This window comes from Petaurus breviceps, unplaced genomic scaffold, assembly GCF_028583685.1.
Source record: "Petaurus breviceps papuanus isolate PSGF00001 unplaced genomic scaffold, PetGlider_PUasm1.0 225, whole genome shotgun sequence".
NCBI lineage: Eukaryota > Metazoa > Chordata > Mammalia > Diprotodontia > Petauridae > Petaurus > Petaurus breviceps.
The window spans coordinates 21,220,824-21,240,102 of record NW_027185889.1 but is presented as its reverse complement, the minus strand read 5'-3'; the positions used below and the strand labels follow the sequence as shown (position 1 = coordinate 21,240,102).

The 19,279-nt window shown below is 35.8% G+C and overlaps 1 protein-coding gene across 3 annotated transcripts in view; it reads right to left on the bottom strand.

Moving 5' to 3' along the window:
- The window catches only part of SCYL2 (SCY1 like pseudokinase 2), a 65,670-nt gene that overhangs the window by 40,593 nt on the left and 5,798 nt on the right, over positions 1 to 19,279 (bottom strand). Inside the window, exon 2 of one of the 3 annotated variants that reach the window (XM_069095216.1) lies at positions 7,924 to 8,148. In XM_069095216.1, coding sequence (XP_068951317.1) covers positions 7,924 to 8,100 — 177 coding nt within the window. In that variant the 5' untranslated portion in view covers positions 8,101 to 8,148. Of the gene's footprint in view, positions 1 to 7,923; positions 8,149 to 19,279 lie in introns of those variants that run through there. The other 2 variants (XM_069095215.1, XM_069095217.1) reach the window with 2 other exon arrangements.

The following is a 19,279-nucleotide window of genomic DNA, read 5'->3' as shown; positions in this document are numbered from 1 at the left end:
AGTCATGTACCAATGAGATGGTACAACCTATCTTTTAGTCAGTTATTCTAAGAGGCAGAGGGGATAAAAGAGTGTGTTCAGGAGACAAACAGCTGGCTTAGTACACCATATTTCAACACAAATCCCCATTATCTGCCTCCCTGTCCTTTGCAGTATTTGTCTCCTATGTCTGAAATGTACTCTTCTATTCCCTTAAAAAAAAAAATCACACACATATCTGTTTACGGAGGATATTAACAATGGTAGAGAGAACTGTAAATAGACAGGACAGTCTGATAGCTAGATTGTCCTGTGGTTTGCACAACACTTTCTTTATGACAACCTTATGAGGGAACTAGTATACCTGTTTTACAATGAGGAACCTGAGACATGGAAGAGAATTAAGTCTCTTAAGGTCCCTCAGCTAGAAAGTTCAGTTAGAAACTGAACCTAGGTCTTGTGGTTCCATATGTACTTTCTGTATTTCAACTAACTAGCCTTCTTAAAATACCATCAGAGATATTTTTCAAAACCTAACAGAATTCTTTCCTGGAAAATTAGTTATGCTATAAAAATATGACAGATAATGAACAACCCCTTAGTTCCTCATGAAATCCTTCTCTAGGCCAGCTTACTTATATTTTAGTAAGTGACACAGAAGCCAATTTTAGCAAATGGGGTTGGCACACTATGGGGTAGAGTGTGGTGAGGTGGATAGATAATTAGCTACAGAATCAGGAAGACTATATTCAAGTGCCACCTCTGCTAGATACTAACTAGTGATATGACACAGGACAAGTCAGTTAACCTTTTTATTTAAAGAATTCTATAATAAAACAATGGAGTTTACATTTAACAAACATTATGTAATTATCTGTGGCAAGTAATCTACTATATATTTGAACTTAATGTTCCCTTTAACATGTACTTTTTTCTAACCTGTGTGTTCTAGTTCTTCCTTGTGCAAATTTTATCTAAAATTTAAAAACTTGATTCTTCTGTTAACTATTTTCATAATTATGTTGTTTATAACTCTCCTAAAATACTATATGGTTTTCGAAAGTATGGTACTTTCCCAAGGTATAGATATAAAAAATTCTTACCAGATACAAAATTATGAATATATTGCAGAGCATTAAAGGGAAATTTAAGAGGAATTATTTTACTTCTTCATTGGAAAAACTCTTTTTTGGTCATATATTGTTAAAAATGTTAAATCATGTTATTTGTGAACCTGGATCTTTGACTTTCTGTGTGAATGGCTTATTTTGTATTGTATTGATTTTCTACTCCTATCCCAAGGTTACTGGCATCAAAACGTGTGTACTTTTTCTGAATTACTTAACTAAGTTAATGTATAGCATAAAATAGAGTTTGATGTAATCTGTCCATTATCAAATTACGGGCCAGATTTTCCTAACTAAATAATTCCTTGACAAGGCAGAGTGCCATTTGGTAAGGAACTTTTTAAGTAATGTACTACTAGTACCTCATGAGTAATATAAGTAATGCTGATTTAGAGTTAATGTAGCTTTCAAGTAGGAGTATTTGGCACAATCTAAATCCTGCTTACAAATTAGGCACGTTTGGATCCAGGGATGCTTTAGGATAATCTGGCTCAAAATAATACTGTGTTTGATTATAGCATGTAACTCTAATGTGAAAAAAAAAAGACTTTAAATTTCAACTGACATCAAAATGCTTTAAACAGTATTAACCTAAGAAAATAAACCAATAATGTGAAATACAAAAAAAAAAAAGAATTTTATAATATACCTTAATATCACTAGAGATAGTTTAGACTGATAAAACAAAATCAAAACTGGTCATTTCTAACTTAAATGCTTTGATTAGCAAGTTATTATTCTGTTTAGCAGGATGTTTTCCTTTAATACCAAAAAAGTATTATACTTTTAATGTGTACAGTTCTTTAAACAATATTATTACGGCAACACCTATAAATACAGGAACCCTCGAGAAAAGATTTTGGATTCTGCCATATGGTGGGGACTATTGTCCCCATGTGGCATAGTGTATAAAACATGATTAGCAATAAAATGTTTATTGAGGAACAATTTTTCCAATATATCCTCATAAATATAATATTTTTTAAATGGGTTATGTAACTGAAAGGGCGATGAAATCTCTAAAAGCAATCATGGTAACAGGAACAGAGGTACCTATGTTATTTTGAAGTCCTTTATTCTAAGAAGAACAAAAAGGTAAACTCTAAAAACAGACATGATACAGACTAAACCGTGAGTTTTGGTAACTTATAATAAACGTACTTTTTAAAAAAATCAATAGGAGAAGCACTATAAAATACAGAACTATGTTGGTAAAGGCGGCTGGGAGGCGCCATAGTGCACAGAGTGCCCGCCTGGAATCAGGAAGATTCATTTTACTGAGTTCAAATCTGGCCTTAGAAACCTACTAGCTATATGGCTCTGGGCAAGTCACTTAACCCTGCTTGCCTCAATTTCTTTATCTGAAAAATATCTGGAGAAGGAAATGCGAAACCACTGCTGTATCTTTGGCAAGAAAACCCCAAATGGGGTAACAAAGAGATAGACATGACTGAAATGAATGAACAACACCATCTCAGTAAAAAGACTTTTACCATGGAACAGAGAAATGTTCTCAGAAGCATACTCTGATAATTATCTTAAAAAAAAAAAAAGGCTTAGATTTTCTAACTAAAATTAAATCCTGTAATAATATCAGAAAACTGCAAAAATTCATGAAATTAAATGTCACATGAGGAGGAGATTATATACTTAGGTAAAGTTAGAATGCCACAGTGTGGTTATTTCTTTGCTACATGAAAAGCAGTAAAACTAAGATATGTAATGGTATACAGCAACTGACAGTGACCTTTTTTATCAGAGGACAGATTCAAAAATGTGATTTCATTGGAACAGAGGACTCTATCAATAGGGGCTGTCATCTCTTCACCATCTAAGAGAGTTGCCAGAGGTCATATGAACATTAAGTGACTTGGTCAGACTCACACAACAGAAGTATGAGCATGGGTCAGAGGGAGCACTTGAACTCAGATCATCAGAACTCAAGAGTTAACAGTTTGCTCCTCCCTATTTGCATAATGTTCTGATCTCAAAATACTTCATTAGCTCTTTTCTTCCAGATAGGTGACTCTGGGCTTTCATCAGGTTCAGAGAAAAATTAGGAATCAGGTTGCAATGCAGATGTCTGACATTTTTGGAGAGTAAGTGTCAAACCTGCACTACTAGAGGGAGTTCCTCATTTGAAGAGTTCCCTATACCAATGAAATCATAATTCCAAACCCTATCCCTATCCCTAGTACTCTTGTTAGGGTAGTATAAGCCCCAGTTGAAATTGGAGTATGGAAAAGTAAAGACGGCTGTTCAAGGACACATCAGAAGCTGGGACTACAAGGTAAATATTATTTCCAAACTTCTTAACTTATTTATGTCCCTAAGTGCACATACATACAAGTAAAACATTTTCCAAATATACTGTACAGTGAAAAACATCCCTTTCCTCACCAGCTTTTACACGACTTGTCTACTCACATTCATCAGATTGGCAAAGTTGATAAAAAAAGAAAAGAAATGTCGGAAGGAATGTTCAAAAACAGGCACACTAATAATGCCTTGTTAGTGGAGCTGTGGACTGGACCAGCCATTCTGGAAAGTAATTTGGAATTAAGCCCCAAAAGTTTCTAAATCATACAACACTAGTACTATGTCTATACTCCAAAGGGACCAAAGAAAGGAGGACCCATCTGTATAAAAACATAGCAGCTCTTTTTGTGGTGGCAAAAAAAATGAAGAACTGAGGGAGTATCCACCAAATAAGAAATGGCTGAACAAGTTACGGCAAATGAATGAAATGGAGTATTTCTGTATTGTAAGAATGTCCAAAAGGACAGGTTCAGAGAAACCTGGGAAGACCTGTATGAACTGATGCAGACTGCATGCATGCTGCACAGAGGCATGTATGTATGCATCTCACAGAGAGGTGACAGATTCTGAGTACAGAATTATGTACATGGTATATGTGTTTACATGTATATACAAATGTATTTGTGTACATATTATATATACTATATATGTATATATACACATAAACACACTTTTATACATATATGTGGCCAACACAGAAATTTATTTTTGCTTGACGAAGCACGCTTATAAGGATTTTTTCTTTTATATTCCCTATAGGGGAAAAAGAAGGAGAAAAAAAGTAGATTTAAATTCATTGAAAAAGTAAATTTCAAAAAAGAAATGTAAATAAACTAAATAGTATTTTAAAGACAAGCTGAAAGGTTAAGGTTCTTTTAGGCTGAATGTCATTTGAAATGAGAAAATATCTCAAAACACAGCTTGTTTCAAAAACTGGAAATAAGATTAGCTGGAAAATGTTAGGCAACCATAGCCTATAAGCACAGCCATCATTTTTACTTCCAGAATAAAAAAAGTATATGCTATACTAATGAATAAATCAGTGACATTGCAGAAACTAGAGTATTTGAGCTCCTTGTCTAATAATTTACTATCGATCAATTAACAAACTTAATTTAAATTAAGTGCCTTCTATGTGCCATGTATTCTGCTAGTCACTGGGAAAACAGACAGGTAAAAAGGTCCTCTGAACAGTCCATTTCAACAGAAACTCTTAATCTTCAAAGAAAAAGAAATCACAGTTTTAACTCTCTAAACACCTTGAAATCAAGTTATAAAATAATTTATTTCTTGAAATAACAGAAATAAGGAAAAATAGGTAGTAAGAAATCTTTCAAAATGAATACACAAAACAGACTTAGTCTCAACTTAAGAACAACTGAGGTTCACAATAAATTGTGCTATCAACACGTACACACCCAAATATCTAAAATCATTAGTTGAGAACACCAATAAAATGAGTCAAAGAAATTTCCATTTCAACCCTCAAGTTTTTTTATTAAAGAATTTATGGGGGTGGCTAGGTGGCACAGTGAATAAAGCACCGGCCCTGGAGTCAGGAGGATCTGAGTTCAAATCCAGCCTCAGACACTTAATACAAAACTAGTCGTATGACCTTGGGCAAGTCACTTAACACCAAATGCCCTGTCTTCCCCCCTCCAAAAAGAAAAGAAAAGAAAAAAAAGAATTTATGCCAGGGCAGCTAGGCAGTGCAGTGAATAGAGCACCAGCCCTGGAGTCAGGAGGACCTGAGTTCAAATCTAGCCTCAGACACTTGACACACTTACTAGCTGTGTGACCTTGGGCAAGTGACTTTACCCTAATTGCCTTGACTTATCTCCTTCAAAAAAAAAAAAAAGTTACTCCAAATTTTAAAATACATTAACTGCTGATTCTATACAATAGAGCCTGCATAAACAGAAAACTGCAAACATCTATGTGTGCAGCTTTGTTTCTGCAGGGTCCTAACAACTATGATTCATTATGCTTTTATTAATTATTCACAATGAAATGTCCTCAGTAAAAATGGCCAAGCCCAAAGGAAAACAGCAGAAATTGATTTTTTTGAAAGACAAAGCAAAAAACCCACTCACAAATAATGACTTTGCAACTGAGCTACCACATGCTTTAGTAGCATGAGAACAACCCAAAACTCTGCTGAAAGGGATGAGAAATGCATCTTTCTTTCCATCTGACTGCAAGTAATGAGAGCATGCAGTCTTTACTAATTTCCCCGCTCATCACTACCACCCCCCCCAATCCATACATGAAAACTTTACATAAAACAAATCAGGTGCTGGAAGACAGAAATAACCAGCCTGGAAAGAACCCAGCATACCAATAACTACTTTGCCTTTTCCAATGTGCTGCAGAACCCAATTTACCATCTCTCTTCACACACATCTGTAATTTCTTGTGCTTAGGGCTTTTTTTTTTGTAAGATGCCCTACGCCCATGTCAAACATTTCTAAAGCTATGTAAATAATGAAATAAGTAATGGGGAGAAGGAAAATAGGAGAAGGGAGCACCTGAATTTAACTTGCTATATAGGAATAAAAATTTATCAATTTAGATTGTAAGGCTTTTCAGTATTATACAAAGAGTAGATTTTTTTACTTAATTTAGGAGCTATAAAAAAATCTCTCAATCTCCTTAAGCAAAGTAGGCAAGAATTCTCCCATCAAAAATTCAATCTTCCACTGCAAAGTTGATGTCAAATTTAACATGTTTCCACAGCAACAAAAAAGTAGGGTAAGAAATATACCTTCATGATGAAGTGGTGATCAAACATGCTTTCTCATTTCTCATTCCATGTCTTTCTCATTTCTCCCTATATCTTCTTTATGCCTCTCCATTCAATCATATAAGAAAATTTTAAAAGGGTCTAAAACAAACTGATCTAAATCATATTTTTCATTATGTCAACCTCCCCTCCCAGTCAAGTGTCTATGAGCTAAGTGCAAATCACTGGGGAAAAGGGTGCCCAAGCACAGAACTATGAGAGACCAGGCTATAGTGTGTCCTTTCTTCCTTTGAAGCCTTGCTATTGCTTGCTTCTGAGGCAGCCATGCTAAAGGCTCCTAAAGCAAAGAAGGAGACTCTTTCTCCCTACAAAGACTGTGTGGTGAGGGTGAGTGGAGAAGAAAGATTTACATAAATGAAGGAGAAAAATCTCCCTGACATCATGTGCGGCCTGTGTTCTAGTGTCTGTGTCCCATCTGAGTACTCTAGGGGCTGCATCTTTCAGGCCTGCGGAACCAAAGGGTCCTCATTACTTTTAGTGCACAGACAAACAAAGGCTGTAATGTAACTTAGAAAACCACAAATTGGGGGGCAGTCAGGTGGCGCAGTGAATAGAGCACCCGCCCTGGAGTCAGGAGCACCTGGGATCGGATCTGGCCTCAGACACTTAACACACAATAAAACTAACAGTGTGACTGTGGGCAAGTCATTTAACCCCAACTGCCCTCCAAAAAGCAAAAAAAAACCCCACAAAACCAAAAACAAAACCCACAAATTAACATTACCTATGCGGTTTTGTATTCTGATTTTGTTAAACATTTCCCAATTACAATTTTTTTTGGGGGGGAGAGGTATAGGTCTTGAGTCTGACTCCTCTGGTGTACAATACACTTATAATACAACATCTAGAAGTCAGGCAAGGCCCAGATCTCAATATACTTTAGTAATTATATTCAGATGCTTTTTATAAAAGAACTCTTGAGTTTAGTGGCATCCCAGACCACCACCAGCACTACCACACACCACACCAGTCCTTCACCAATTGTAAAGGAGCCATTTCAGAAATTAAGTTTTGAGATCATCTTTGGTGCTGTGCACTTCTTGTGTAGAAACTTAAAATTAAGAAGAAATAAAAAACTTCAATGCAGATCATCACCTGGTTTACCAATTCTCCATCTCAGAGTTGTCTAGGGTATGGAGGGCTGAAGGGATTTTGCCCAGGGTTTCATGGCCAGTATGAATCAGAGGAATAACTTGAGGACAAATCTTTTTGACTCCCAGGTCAACTTTCTATCCATTATGCCAAGATATCTCACAAGATCAACTATCTTTTCCATGAAACACAAACCAATAAACCTATTGATTACCAGTGAGAGTCCAGTAATATGCTTTTGTTGCTAACATAATTTTATAAACAAAATAATGGCTTTTTAAAGTAATCCATGGAAAAATAAGCCATTCTTTGAATGGGAGGATTATTAAGCTACACAGAAAAAAAAAATGACAATAGTTTACATCAAACATTTTAAAAGACAAAATGATGAAATGTCCTCTTAATATATTTTTGTATGGATTCTGAACCTAACAGATTTGAAAAAGTAGTGATGAAAACAAAAATTATTGGCAAGATTAAAAATTATCCACTGACCACGAGGTAAATGTCATCAGGATTTTGCTCTCCTTGATTATTGAGTAAAATTCTTATTCACAAGCAAGCTACTTATTTTCTAATTCAGTGAACACACATTAAGCTCACCTGTTTAGTTGACTTTTTTGTGCCATTAAAAATCTTCCAAGCCAGGCCATTACCACCACTGGCAACATGTCGGCCAACATCAAATTCCCTGGTGACAGGGTTCCCCATTACTGCACTGGTGACATCGGCTGTCACTTTTGTGACTGTGCTCTTTAATTTATTCAGCATGGACTCCATGGCTGCAGTGCTGTGCAGTTCTATTCACCTACAGGTATGAGAAGAAAACTGCTTTGAAAATATCAACTGTGTTCAAAAGAATTATTAAAGTCTTCATTCTCCTAGATTAAGATTCATGAAAAAAGTTCAACACCCAAGCAAAGGTTTTATGTCTTTTAAAATACATACTGCATATATTTTAAAACTACATAGAAGTTTGATAACAAGAAAAAGAAATCAAAGTCATACATCCTTGGTAAGTAAAAACATAAGCCTGGAAAATGAATTTCCCAAATTTTAATTGCAATCAAGATAGTAAAGAAAAGTCACAAAAAGAAAAATAAGTGGTCAAATGATGTGAACAAATATTTCTCAAGAGGCAAACCATCCAGCAATTGTATGAAAAAAAAAATCCTCCAATCATTAAGAGAAATGTAAATCAAAAACAACTCAGGTTTTACTTCATATCTATCAAACTAAAATAGGATGAAAAATGATAGAAATAGCTGATGCTAAGAGGAACAGTAGAAAAATAGGTACACAAATATACTGATACTGTACCTGAGAACTGGTTCAACTCTTTTCAGATGTGATTATGCTAGAGAAGTCACTAAACTGTTCAAATTTTCTGATACAGTCATCTCTCTACTGGGCATATTATTTCAAGAAGGTAAAAGACAAAGAAATACTAGACAGAGACCAAATTATTTGTAGCAATGCAAAACTGAAAACAAAATAGTTTCACCTTAATAGGGGATTAGCTGAGCTATAGTAACCAAATATAATGGAATACTATTGTACAGTAAAGAAACACAGAATACAAGGAACTCAGAGAAACATGGAAAGACCTGAATGAATGGATACAAGAAGAAATAAGCAGAACTAGAAGGCTATACGCAATGATTTTAATATAAATAAAAACAATATGAAAAGGCTGATAAACTTAAATTAATTTCTGTGACCAATCTCAATCCCAGGGAAGATAAATGAATTATCTTATTATATCAATATTATATTATTATCTTCTAAGAATTAGGTGAGGGAATACAGGAAATGATTACATATATTGTCAGGTAATTCTTAAATCTGGTTTATCTTAACTGTTTTTCTTTGTGATGAGGGAGGGCTGAGTCACAGTGGTCTGGATATATGGACTATGATATAAAAAACAAAAGGCATCCACCAAACATTTAAAAACCTTCATGAGGAAGTTACATCCTTCAAAATCAGTTATCCCAAAGCTCATATGAAGGAATGGAATAAAATCTCATTAGCTGATGCAGAACATAGAAAACTAAAGCTGATATTGTTTCTAAGAAGAGAAAGAAGAGGAAAAATTACTATAGGCGAAATTATGGATAACCTTTCAGGAAAATTCTTCAACATTATGGTAACCCATCAAAGTAATATCTACTGAATCTGCACAAAATGACAGTTAAGTCATCATACATACGGAAGTGTTTCCTGTGTAAGTCTTATTTGCTTTTTTCCCAGCCTTTAAAACCATCAGTTTCATGAAGGACGAGGGAAGTACAAGAATGCTATTGAAAATCTAAGAATGAAATATTGAATTGCACCAAAATTTCGGTGAAGAGCTTCCAAAAGAAAAAAGTCTGAGACAAAAAGAACTGGCTTAAAATACGCAAAAGCACAAAGACCCCAAGTGTTTCAATTTTGTTACAAGAATGCTACCCAGGGGCAGCCAGGTAGCACAGCGAATAAGAGCACCTGCTCCAGTGTCGGGATGACCTGGGATCGAATCCGGGCTCAGACACTTACCACCCACTCAGAAACACCTGGCCGTGTAACCTTGAGTAAGTTACTTAACCCCAATTGCTTAAAAAAAAAAAAAGAATACTACCCAGTTTACTTTCATGTCTTTAGCTAGAAATACTCCTAACATTGGCCTATAGCCATGTCCTCAGTATATGCAATTTTGGAGTAGGTGACTTAACTTGAAATTGTTCCTATTCTATAATAACGAATTAATATGACTATAATTTCATATCTACATTTGCTCATTTTGAAACTGTGTTTTGCTATATAGTAAATTTTGAATATTTAACAGAAACACTTTACTAGTATTTTAACACCAATTTCCTTTAAGCAGTTAATTGCTCTGTTAAGCACTAAGACAACATTTCGGTGTAGCTATTCAGTATAGCATATATGTGTGTGTTTGTATGTGTGTGTGTATATATACATAAGTTCTACTCCACAAATATCTGCTGCTAATTTTGATACATAAGCAACAATAAAAAGAAAATGGGTTTCAGGGAAAAAGACAGAAACTCCATGCAAAAGTTATACTGCTCACTGAGGTGAAATATAAAATTACATTTCAAAATGTGGACAGGACTTAGCAGTTTTGAAATGTAAATTTAAATTACCACCAATACCTATTTAAGAGATGAAATATCTCATCATAGAACCTAAAACAGCTAATTCTTAAATTTACAAGCAATTTTAATCCTTTATTTTCAAACCAAGTATATTCGTTTCTCTAAATTAAAATTGAACAGAAGCCATAAACGGTAAATTTCAAAACAACAAAAACTAAACCAGCTGGCTCTTTATATTCTCTGTTTACAACATATGCTATGAATCACAAAAAGAAATAAAACATAATAACCATCTTACAAAAAAAATTCAAATCTTTTCCACCTCTAAATTATGGACCAATATAAAGGTAACACTATATTTTTTAAAAGTCCAAGTTGAGTATGATAAAAGAAACAAGAAGAGTCCACCGCAGCCTCATTCAGTGGAAAGCTGGCTTCTAGCAGAGAAATGTGTGATCCTCATTTTACTTGTTACGATGTCACAGTCCCAATGAGAGATTGTCTGATATCAAAGGCCCAGTCTAGCTAAGAAAGAGAAATGCTCAATGCCAACAGGTTAGGTACTAGGCTAGGTATTATTTGACCATGGCAAACACACAAAACAAAGAAAAGCGGATGGGCCTGAGGCTATTCTGGGGACAGTAGTGGAAAGGAAGGCAGCGGACAAAGGGTGCAGAGACCACACAGTTTTTACACTATCTATAAACACTGACTTAACTGTTGGCAATCATGGAAGACATAAAGACACTATACAACTAGAACAATTTCAACTCAGCCTATTCAAACTGTCAAATCTGAAAAACCAGGAATGCACAAAGGAAAATATAGTCATGGATTTGTACGGTTTCTTATAAAAGTTTAATCAAGAAAAATAAATCGCTACAATGAGGCAGCAGTAAAGAATCTTTACCCTGCCTCGGTCTACAAACTCGTGATCTTGTCAAACTGAGAGGATATGACAGAGAAAAGCAAAGAAAGTTTAGAATAGAAACTTGCCTGAAAAACAGAAAGGATGGAAGAATATTATTAGCAGATCTGTCTCCCCAAAGAGTGAATGGAGGAGAGGGTGAGAGGAAGAGAAATCACAAAAACCTAGGTTATGAGACCTAACCAAGAATTCAAGATACAGAACAAGATAAACACTTTTGGACATGGACAATGTGTGAATTTGTTTTGCTTAACTTTGCATATATGTTACAAAAGCTATTTTTTTTTCTTTTGAATTGAGATAGGAAGTGGGAGATGAAATAAATGCTTATTAATTGAAAAACATGGTAAAATGAAAAGAGCTTTATCATGTTAAGGGTATTTTTAGCTGAAGCTGGAAGGACAAGTGGAAATTTGCCAATATTTCTATAGCTATTTATTTTTATCCTTACTCACAAATGAACACATTTTGGCCCTATCTAAGAAGGTGGAAGTCAAGAATCACTAAATTTTAGAGGCCATCCATCTAGTCTAACACATACCTCAAAAAGAATCCCCAGTTTAACACACTTGACAAGCAGCCTTTTGATCTCTGCCTGAAGATTGCCAATCCAGGGAAAACCACCACCTCCTAAAACAGTTCGTTTGGCTTGTGTACAGAGAGCACTGTTAAGAGAGTTTTCCTAACTTCAAGCCTGAAATCTGCCTCTGCAACTTCCACCAATTTCTCCAGGTTTTGCCTTCAAAGGCAAAGCAGAACAAAGTCCAACCCCTTTTACATGACAGTCCTTCAAGCACTTGAGAGAAGCTATCGAGTTCCCAAAGTCTTCTCTTCTCCAGGCTAAGCTTATCCAATTCTTTCACAACTGAACTTCCTAAGCTGGAGTTCGAGGTCCTTATCTATCTCTCCTGTTTGCCCTGATCTGTCTAACCTATGTCCTTCCGATGGTGCAATAAAATGAAAAAAATATCCTCTATGTGTTCTGAGCAAGGCAGGATTTAGAGAAACTATGATTTTATTCCTGCTAACTGACTTTGGGTAGATCAAAACTGGATTCATTGTTATGGATGCTATCTCATATTGCTGACCTAATGCACTAAAAAAAAAATCAAACTTCTAACACTACTCTGATCTTGGTCAAAAACACATAAAAGAAATAAATCCACTTAAGGCAAAGCAATTTTGAAAAGATGAAATTAATTTTCAAGATATCTAAAGTATGATGCCAAATGATTAGAAACATAAATGGTATTGTTTTCAAAAAGGCAAAATAAGAGGGTAACAGGTAACCATCTCATCCCCTATGAAAATGAGATGGAAAGAAATGATTTTCATAAACAATGCTTCTGAGCAGCAGATCACATCTTCAGTAATATATGACTGAAAAGTGAATACAAAATTCCTTGACAGTCCCATAGGGTCATAAATCTGGAGCTGGAAGGATCTCAAAGGCTATCAAGTCCAATGCCCTCATTTGACAGGTAACAAAACTGAGGTGTGGGAAGGTTGTCTTCTTTAATTAGGGTCAATAAATATCACAGGTGGAATTACTGATCTCTTCTCCCCACTCCATTAACTATATACACTACTATGCAGCTTTAAAAGGTTCTCCTCAAAAAAGGTACCTTTTCTCCAAAGCATATGGTAGTAACATACAAGAGTTCTTGGTAACTATAGCCAGAGAACTTCATTCAATGATTTTCAGATTATTAATGTCAAGCAAGACATAAAACAGGAAGATGTATAGTTGCCAAATTATCTGTCTCTGCAAAACTCCTGTGTGAAGTCCAGATGGAAGAGAGATTCCATTGTTGGCCAAATCATCCAGACAGTCCTGTCTGCAGATGACACACTAACTGTCTCTAACTCCAGAATACTAGGCCTTTCCAATCAGATGCACAGGCATTTGAAAGATCAGCAAAGTAAAATAAAATGCACAGGAAAAACCAAACAGACACAGGCTTTTTGTGTAGACCCAGAAGTGAAAGAGAAGCCCGCTCAGTAAATCCAGGAGAATAGGTCTATGTTGCATCGATAACTGTAAATGGAAAATGCATAAGAAACAGAATTAGAAGAGACTGAGTGATATGCAGTCTCATCAAGAAACTTCCCAGAACTTTCCTTGAAGCCAGATTGCTTCAGGATATGAAAACCCATCTTTAAACACCAATATGGATGCTACTAAGTAGTTATTAATCATGTAACTTTCTCTCAAGAATAAAAATCATAGGAAAACTAAAAGGCAATTAAAAGAGTGACTAGTGGTCACAAGACTGAAACAACTCAATTCAAGCATTTACTCAGTACCTATATGAAACACAGCAGACTAGGCTCAGATAAAAAGACAAAATAATAGTCTATGCCCTCAAGGACTTTACATTCCATAAAGCTGAAAGAGATCTTAGAGTACCTCAGAACTTCTTGGAAACAGGAACTGATGAAACCACTAAGAAAGAATCTAAGGAGAAAATGGCAAAGCCCTGGGGCATGAAAGCACAAGCATGGGAGTTTGGACCCACTCCCCACCCCCAATAATGACCCAGCAAAAGGAAATGAAAAAGATATTGGAGATTTATCAAATACACTCAAAATATGAGGACTAAGGCCATTGGATTTAGTAATTAAGAAATCATTGGTAATATTGGAGAGAACAGTTTTAGCCAAGTAGGTGGAGTCAGAAAGAATACAAGGCTATAAGAAGTGATTACCTACTTCTGCTTAAGAAATGGCATGAGTAGTTTCCTTGACCCAAACAGACCAGACAAGTCACAAGGCAAAAGTTATGAATAACAAATGGACTAGAAAGCTTGGGTGATGTATTGGGGTCCAAAGAAAAGGACCTTTTAGAGACATGCTATGAGAAGACACATAAAAAAATCTCACAGGTTAGGGCAGCCTGGAGTCAGGAGGACCAGTTCAAATCCAGCTTCAGACTTAACACTTACTAGCCGTGACCTTGGGCAAGTCACTTAACCCCAACTGCCCTGCCTTCCCCACTCCAAAAAGAAAAAAAAAATCTCACAAGTATATAGGTGGTTTGAGATCTATACCAGCAGAAGTAATACCCAGAGGTGAGATTATAGAGCCAGCAAAGAGACCAAAGGTGGGTTTGAAGTGTCATGTGACCTGATGAAAGGGAGCAAACATTTATGAATTCTTTCAGTCTTACCTGTCCACAGTCATTAGATGGGGCTAGAAAATAAATAGGTAAAGTCATACGTTTCATTGAGAAAGTTCACTGAGTGTTAAATCCCTTCCACTGAATTATTTAACAAAAAGCATCAGTGGTTCACACCTCTATCTTGAAGATAGCTTTAAGGTTTCAATTCTGGGGGAGGCTAGGTGGCACAGTGAATAGAGCACCAGCCCTGGAGTCAGGAGGACCTGAGTTCAAATCCAGCCTCAGACACAACACAAAACTAGCCTTGTGACCTTGGGCAAGTCACTTAACCCAAATTGCCTTCCAAAAAGCAAAAAAGAAAAAATGATTTCAATTCTGTCTTTACTTCCAGTACTTTTATCACAATGCCTAGCAAATACAAAGCAGTTAATAACTACTTGTGGAAATAAAGTGAAGCTTAAATAGTTAATGAATAGTAAGAAGAAAACTTATAGATAACTTGTAATGTTATCACTGCAAATTCTGCAATGTAAATTAAAAAGTTGGTATTAAAATTTGTCTGACAATAGTGTTTTATATTACTTTCACAAGCCCAATAGTAACTGGACAGTGGCAGGTATTAAAGACTAAGAGAATGGTGGAAACTAAATACTGCAAATGAATTGTAAATATATATCTTGACAACATTTTAAACTAAAATGTTTTTCTATTAACATAAAATTTTATCCACAAAGCTACACAGCATAAGAGGCACTGTGACATGGTAGACAAGAGTATACAACCAGACATACAAAATCCTAGGTTCAAATTCAGCCTCTGACACTAAGGTTAGATGACCATGGGCAAATCATCACTTGAGCTCTCTGTGCCTTGAAATTCTTAAAGGCTAAGTTAATGACAAGTTATGAGTAGGAAGAGCCCAAAGATTTAGCAAGCTGATCACAGGTCCTTCATACACTGCCAAAGAATAATAGTCTTAAACTAAAGAATTGCTAAAATTGGGGTAGCTAGGTGGTACAGTGAATAGAGTACTGACCCTGGAATCAGGAGGACCTGAGTTCAAATGAGGCCTCAGATGCTAGCTATGTGACCTTGGGCAAGTCACTTAATGCTAACTGCCTGACCTTTCCCCCTTCAAATAGCAAAAAAAAAAAAAAAAAAAAAAAAATTGCTAAAATTTTTGGACTGAAACTCTGAGTGATATTCATTTGATTTTAAATACTTATTGCCAAAGAATAATCAATTAACCCATCAATAAACATTTATTAAGTGCCTACTATGTGCCAGTCACTGTGTTAAGTGCTGGGGATACAAAAAGAGGCAAAAAAAATAGTGCTTGCCCTCAAGGGGCTAATCATAATACAGTTGTAGATTAAAAAACTGCTCAGAATTTTTGAACTGAAACTTAAGAGTGATCCTCATTTGATTTTAAATACAAGTCAAATGAATCTTCATTTAAAAACAGGAACCCATTTTTGGAAAACATTCCTGTCAAAACTGTGTAAGCCTACTACATATACAATATATTCTTGAGACCTGAGTAAAGGAGTCTATGAAACATTATGAAATACTTCATCCTTGGAAGTAACTGTATTAGCATATTAGAGATGTTAAGGAAATTACATTTTCCAGCAGAAAAGAAAGAAGGTGTAGTAGATTCTGGGTGAACTTTAAGGGAGGAAGACTTGGATTCCAGTCGTGCCCAATGCAGACCAGCAGTGTGAACTGCTCAAGGCCTCAGGAACCCCTCCAAGGCTCTATGTGGCAGAGATGATGACCTGCACTGATTAAGGAAGTTCCTCCCCTGGACCTACTAATAATGGAATCACAGGTAAAGTCTGATCTCTATCCTATGCTTTCCAATATATTTCAATCAGTCTTCAATTGCTTCTGGCTTAATCTTTCTCGAAGTAACTGGGCTTAAGTGCCATCTCCTACAAGAAGCTCTTGCCCACTTCCCAACAGTTGCTAATGCTCCACTGCGCCCCACCCCCCTGCCCCCGGCCAAATGCCTAACCCCCAAGTAAGCTCCCTGACAAAAGGAGCAGTTTTGGTTTTGTCTGTGCATCTAGAGAACCTAGCACAGTGTCTGGAACACAGTAGGCATTTAATAAAATTCTTGTTGAACTGAATAACATATAGATAGACAGACATAAAGAAGCACAGCCCTCAGTTACCCTCAAGGTGATAATCTCAGGGAGAAGAATTAAGATACATGTGGAAAAACTAAACAATACTTAAATATCAAACTAAGAGATAATAATTTGGTATTTGGGAAGTATCGAATAAGTATTATCAAAAATGGTATGAGTTCAGAGATGCCCAAGACTAAAAGTGGGCAAGAATGCATTCAGAAGACTTTATGAAAGAAGTGGGATACTAGCTCAAGTCCAAATCAAATATTTCTGTGTTAATGGATATCTGTTTCAGAAAATGCCTATTTATGAGTAAATTAGAGAGCTGCTATGTAGTTAACATGTGGATTTGGAATTAGAGAATTTAGGTTCAAATTCCAATTTTGTCAGTTACCGGTATATCTAGACTTCAGTTTCCTCAATTATAAAATGAAGTGTTTGGACAAGACAATTTCCAAGGTCCCTTCTACATCTAAATCTATGATTATATGATAATTTCTTCTTACGCAAAAATTAAAAACTGGGGAACTTCTATCATTCACCACCATAATCAACTTTTTTTTTTATTGCTTTTTGGAGGGGAAAAGGTAGGGCAATTGGGGTTAAGTGACTTGCCCAAGGTCACACAGCAAGAGAGAGAGAGAGAGAGAGAGAGTATGTGTGTGTGTGTAGGGGGGATGGTCTAAGGTCAAATTTGAACTCAGGACCTCCTAACTCTAGGGCTAGTACTCTATTCACTGTCTGCCCCCATAATCAACTTCTTAACCACTAGCTTACTATTAAGTTAATATGTTCACCTCTATAGGAAAATGGTCATTTCCATTAATATATAATTCTTTGAACTCACAAAAGAAAACCAAAAAATTTTAGAAAACAGATATAGAACATCCAGAATTATATTTAATTGTTCTTTGAATATTCTGAGAAAAACAGAACCGAAAAAAAGTGCTTTATTTTCCTTGATGATCATTTCTGGAAAAAATTTCAATTTGAAATTCAACTAACACCGAACAGAAATGTTTTCCTCCACTTAGGCTCCCCATCTCCCTAAATTCTCACTCACTACTCGTTTACTTCAATTGCAATCCAACTAATTTCCCCATCTCTAGGGTCTCCTCTAATCCATATTCCTCCTATTGCACTAGGAGAGTAATCTTCCTACTTTGAGAAGCAGGTGGGTGAGTGAATAGTGTTGGATTCAAGTCAGGAAGATCTGGATTCAAATTCTACTGGTGACCCTTCCTAACTCAACAAGGGGGAAGTCACAGTATCATAGATTTAGAACTACAAGGAACTCAAAGGTCATGAGCCCAACACCTTTATTTTACATACAGTTGAGGAACCTGAGACAAGGAGGTGTTAAATACAGTATTGGGGCGGGACTGGACCTTAGGTCTTTCTGACTCCAAGAACAGTACCATTTCCATTATACACCATGCATCACTTTAATCTCTTTGGTTCTTGGTTATTTCATCTGTAAAATGGGAATAATACCTGTAGTACCCACTTCACTAGAGTTAAGAGGAATAAATGAAATACTATATGAAAAGCATTTTACAAACCTTAAGGTATTATGTAAGAGTTATTATTATAATCATAATTATTATTACTACACAAATCTAATCATATCATTCCTTTACTTAAGAACTGTCTGCAGTTCCACATAACCTACAAGATATAGTATAAACCTTTGCCTGAGATTCAAGTTTCTCCACAATTTGACTCCCTAACTCCATCACTGGAAGAATGGTATGAATCTTACATAAAAGTCTGGTATCCCAAACACAGAGAAAATTGATATATAAGACATTCCACAATATATAAATGATCAAAGGAATGGCAATTTTAAAAAGAACCATAAATCAAACACGAAAAATTTTCCAAAATCACTAATAGGAGAAATGCAAACCAAAATAAGGCTGAGGTTTTTCAATTTACATCCAGCTGATTAGCAAAGAGGATAAAAGACAGAAATACCTCTCGTTAATTGGGCTTTGCAAAGACAGGCACATTAATGCATCGAAGGTGTGAACTGGTCCACTCATTCAAGAAAACAATTTGAATTTGTTGAGAAAAGTTAGTAGTTTATAACCCAGCAATTCAGCTACTGGGCATAAACCTCTAAGAGAGAAAGGTCACAAATATACCCAAATATTCCAAGCAGCACTTTTTGTAGAAGTTGTTTAAAAAAGGAAATAAAGCATGCACCCATCACTTTCTTCCTAGTCTGAACAAATTATGATATATGCATGTCACTGAATTTTACTGCACAGGAAAAAATTATTAATTCAGAGATACATGGGACATGATACATATGAACCGATGAAGAAAGCAAAATCAAGAAAGCAATACAATTACTTAAAGAACACAACATCATAAATTAGACCACTGCAAAACAGCAGCTAAACATTAATTAAAGACTATGACCAATGAAGAATGCAGAGGATGGACAATGGAACAGAACACCTCTCCATTCTTTCAGTAGAGATTATGGATGCCAAATGTTGAAAATTCTATGAGATAGTCATTGTATGCTTGTTTTGCTTAGTTTTGCGTGGGACAAGAAGAGAGTGTAGGGCAATATGGGGGAACATTTATGTTGTCAAAATCAAAAGGGAAGGAAGGAAGGAAGGAAGGAAGGAAGGAAGGAAGGAAGGAAGGAAAGAAGGAAGGA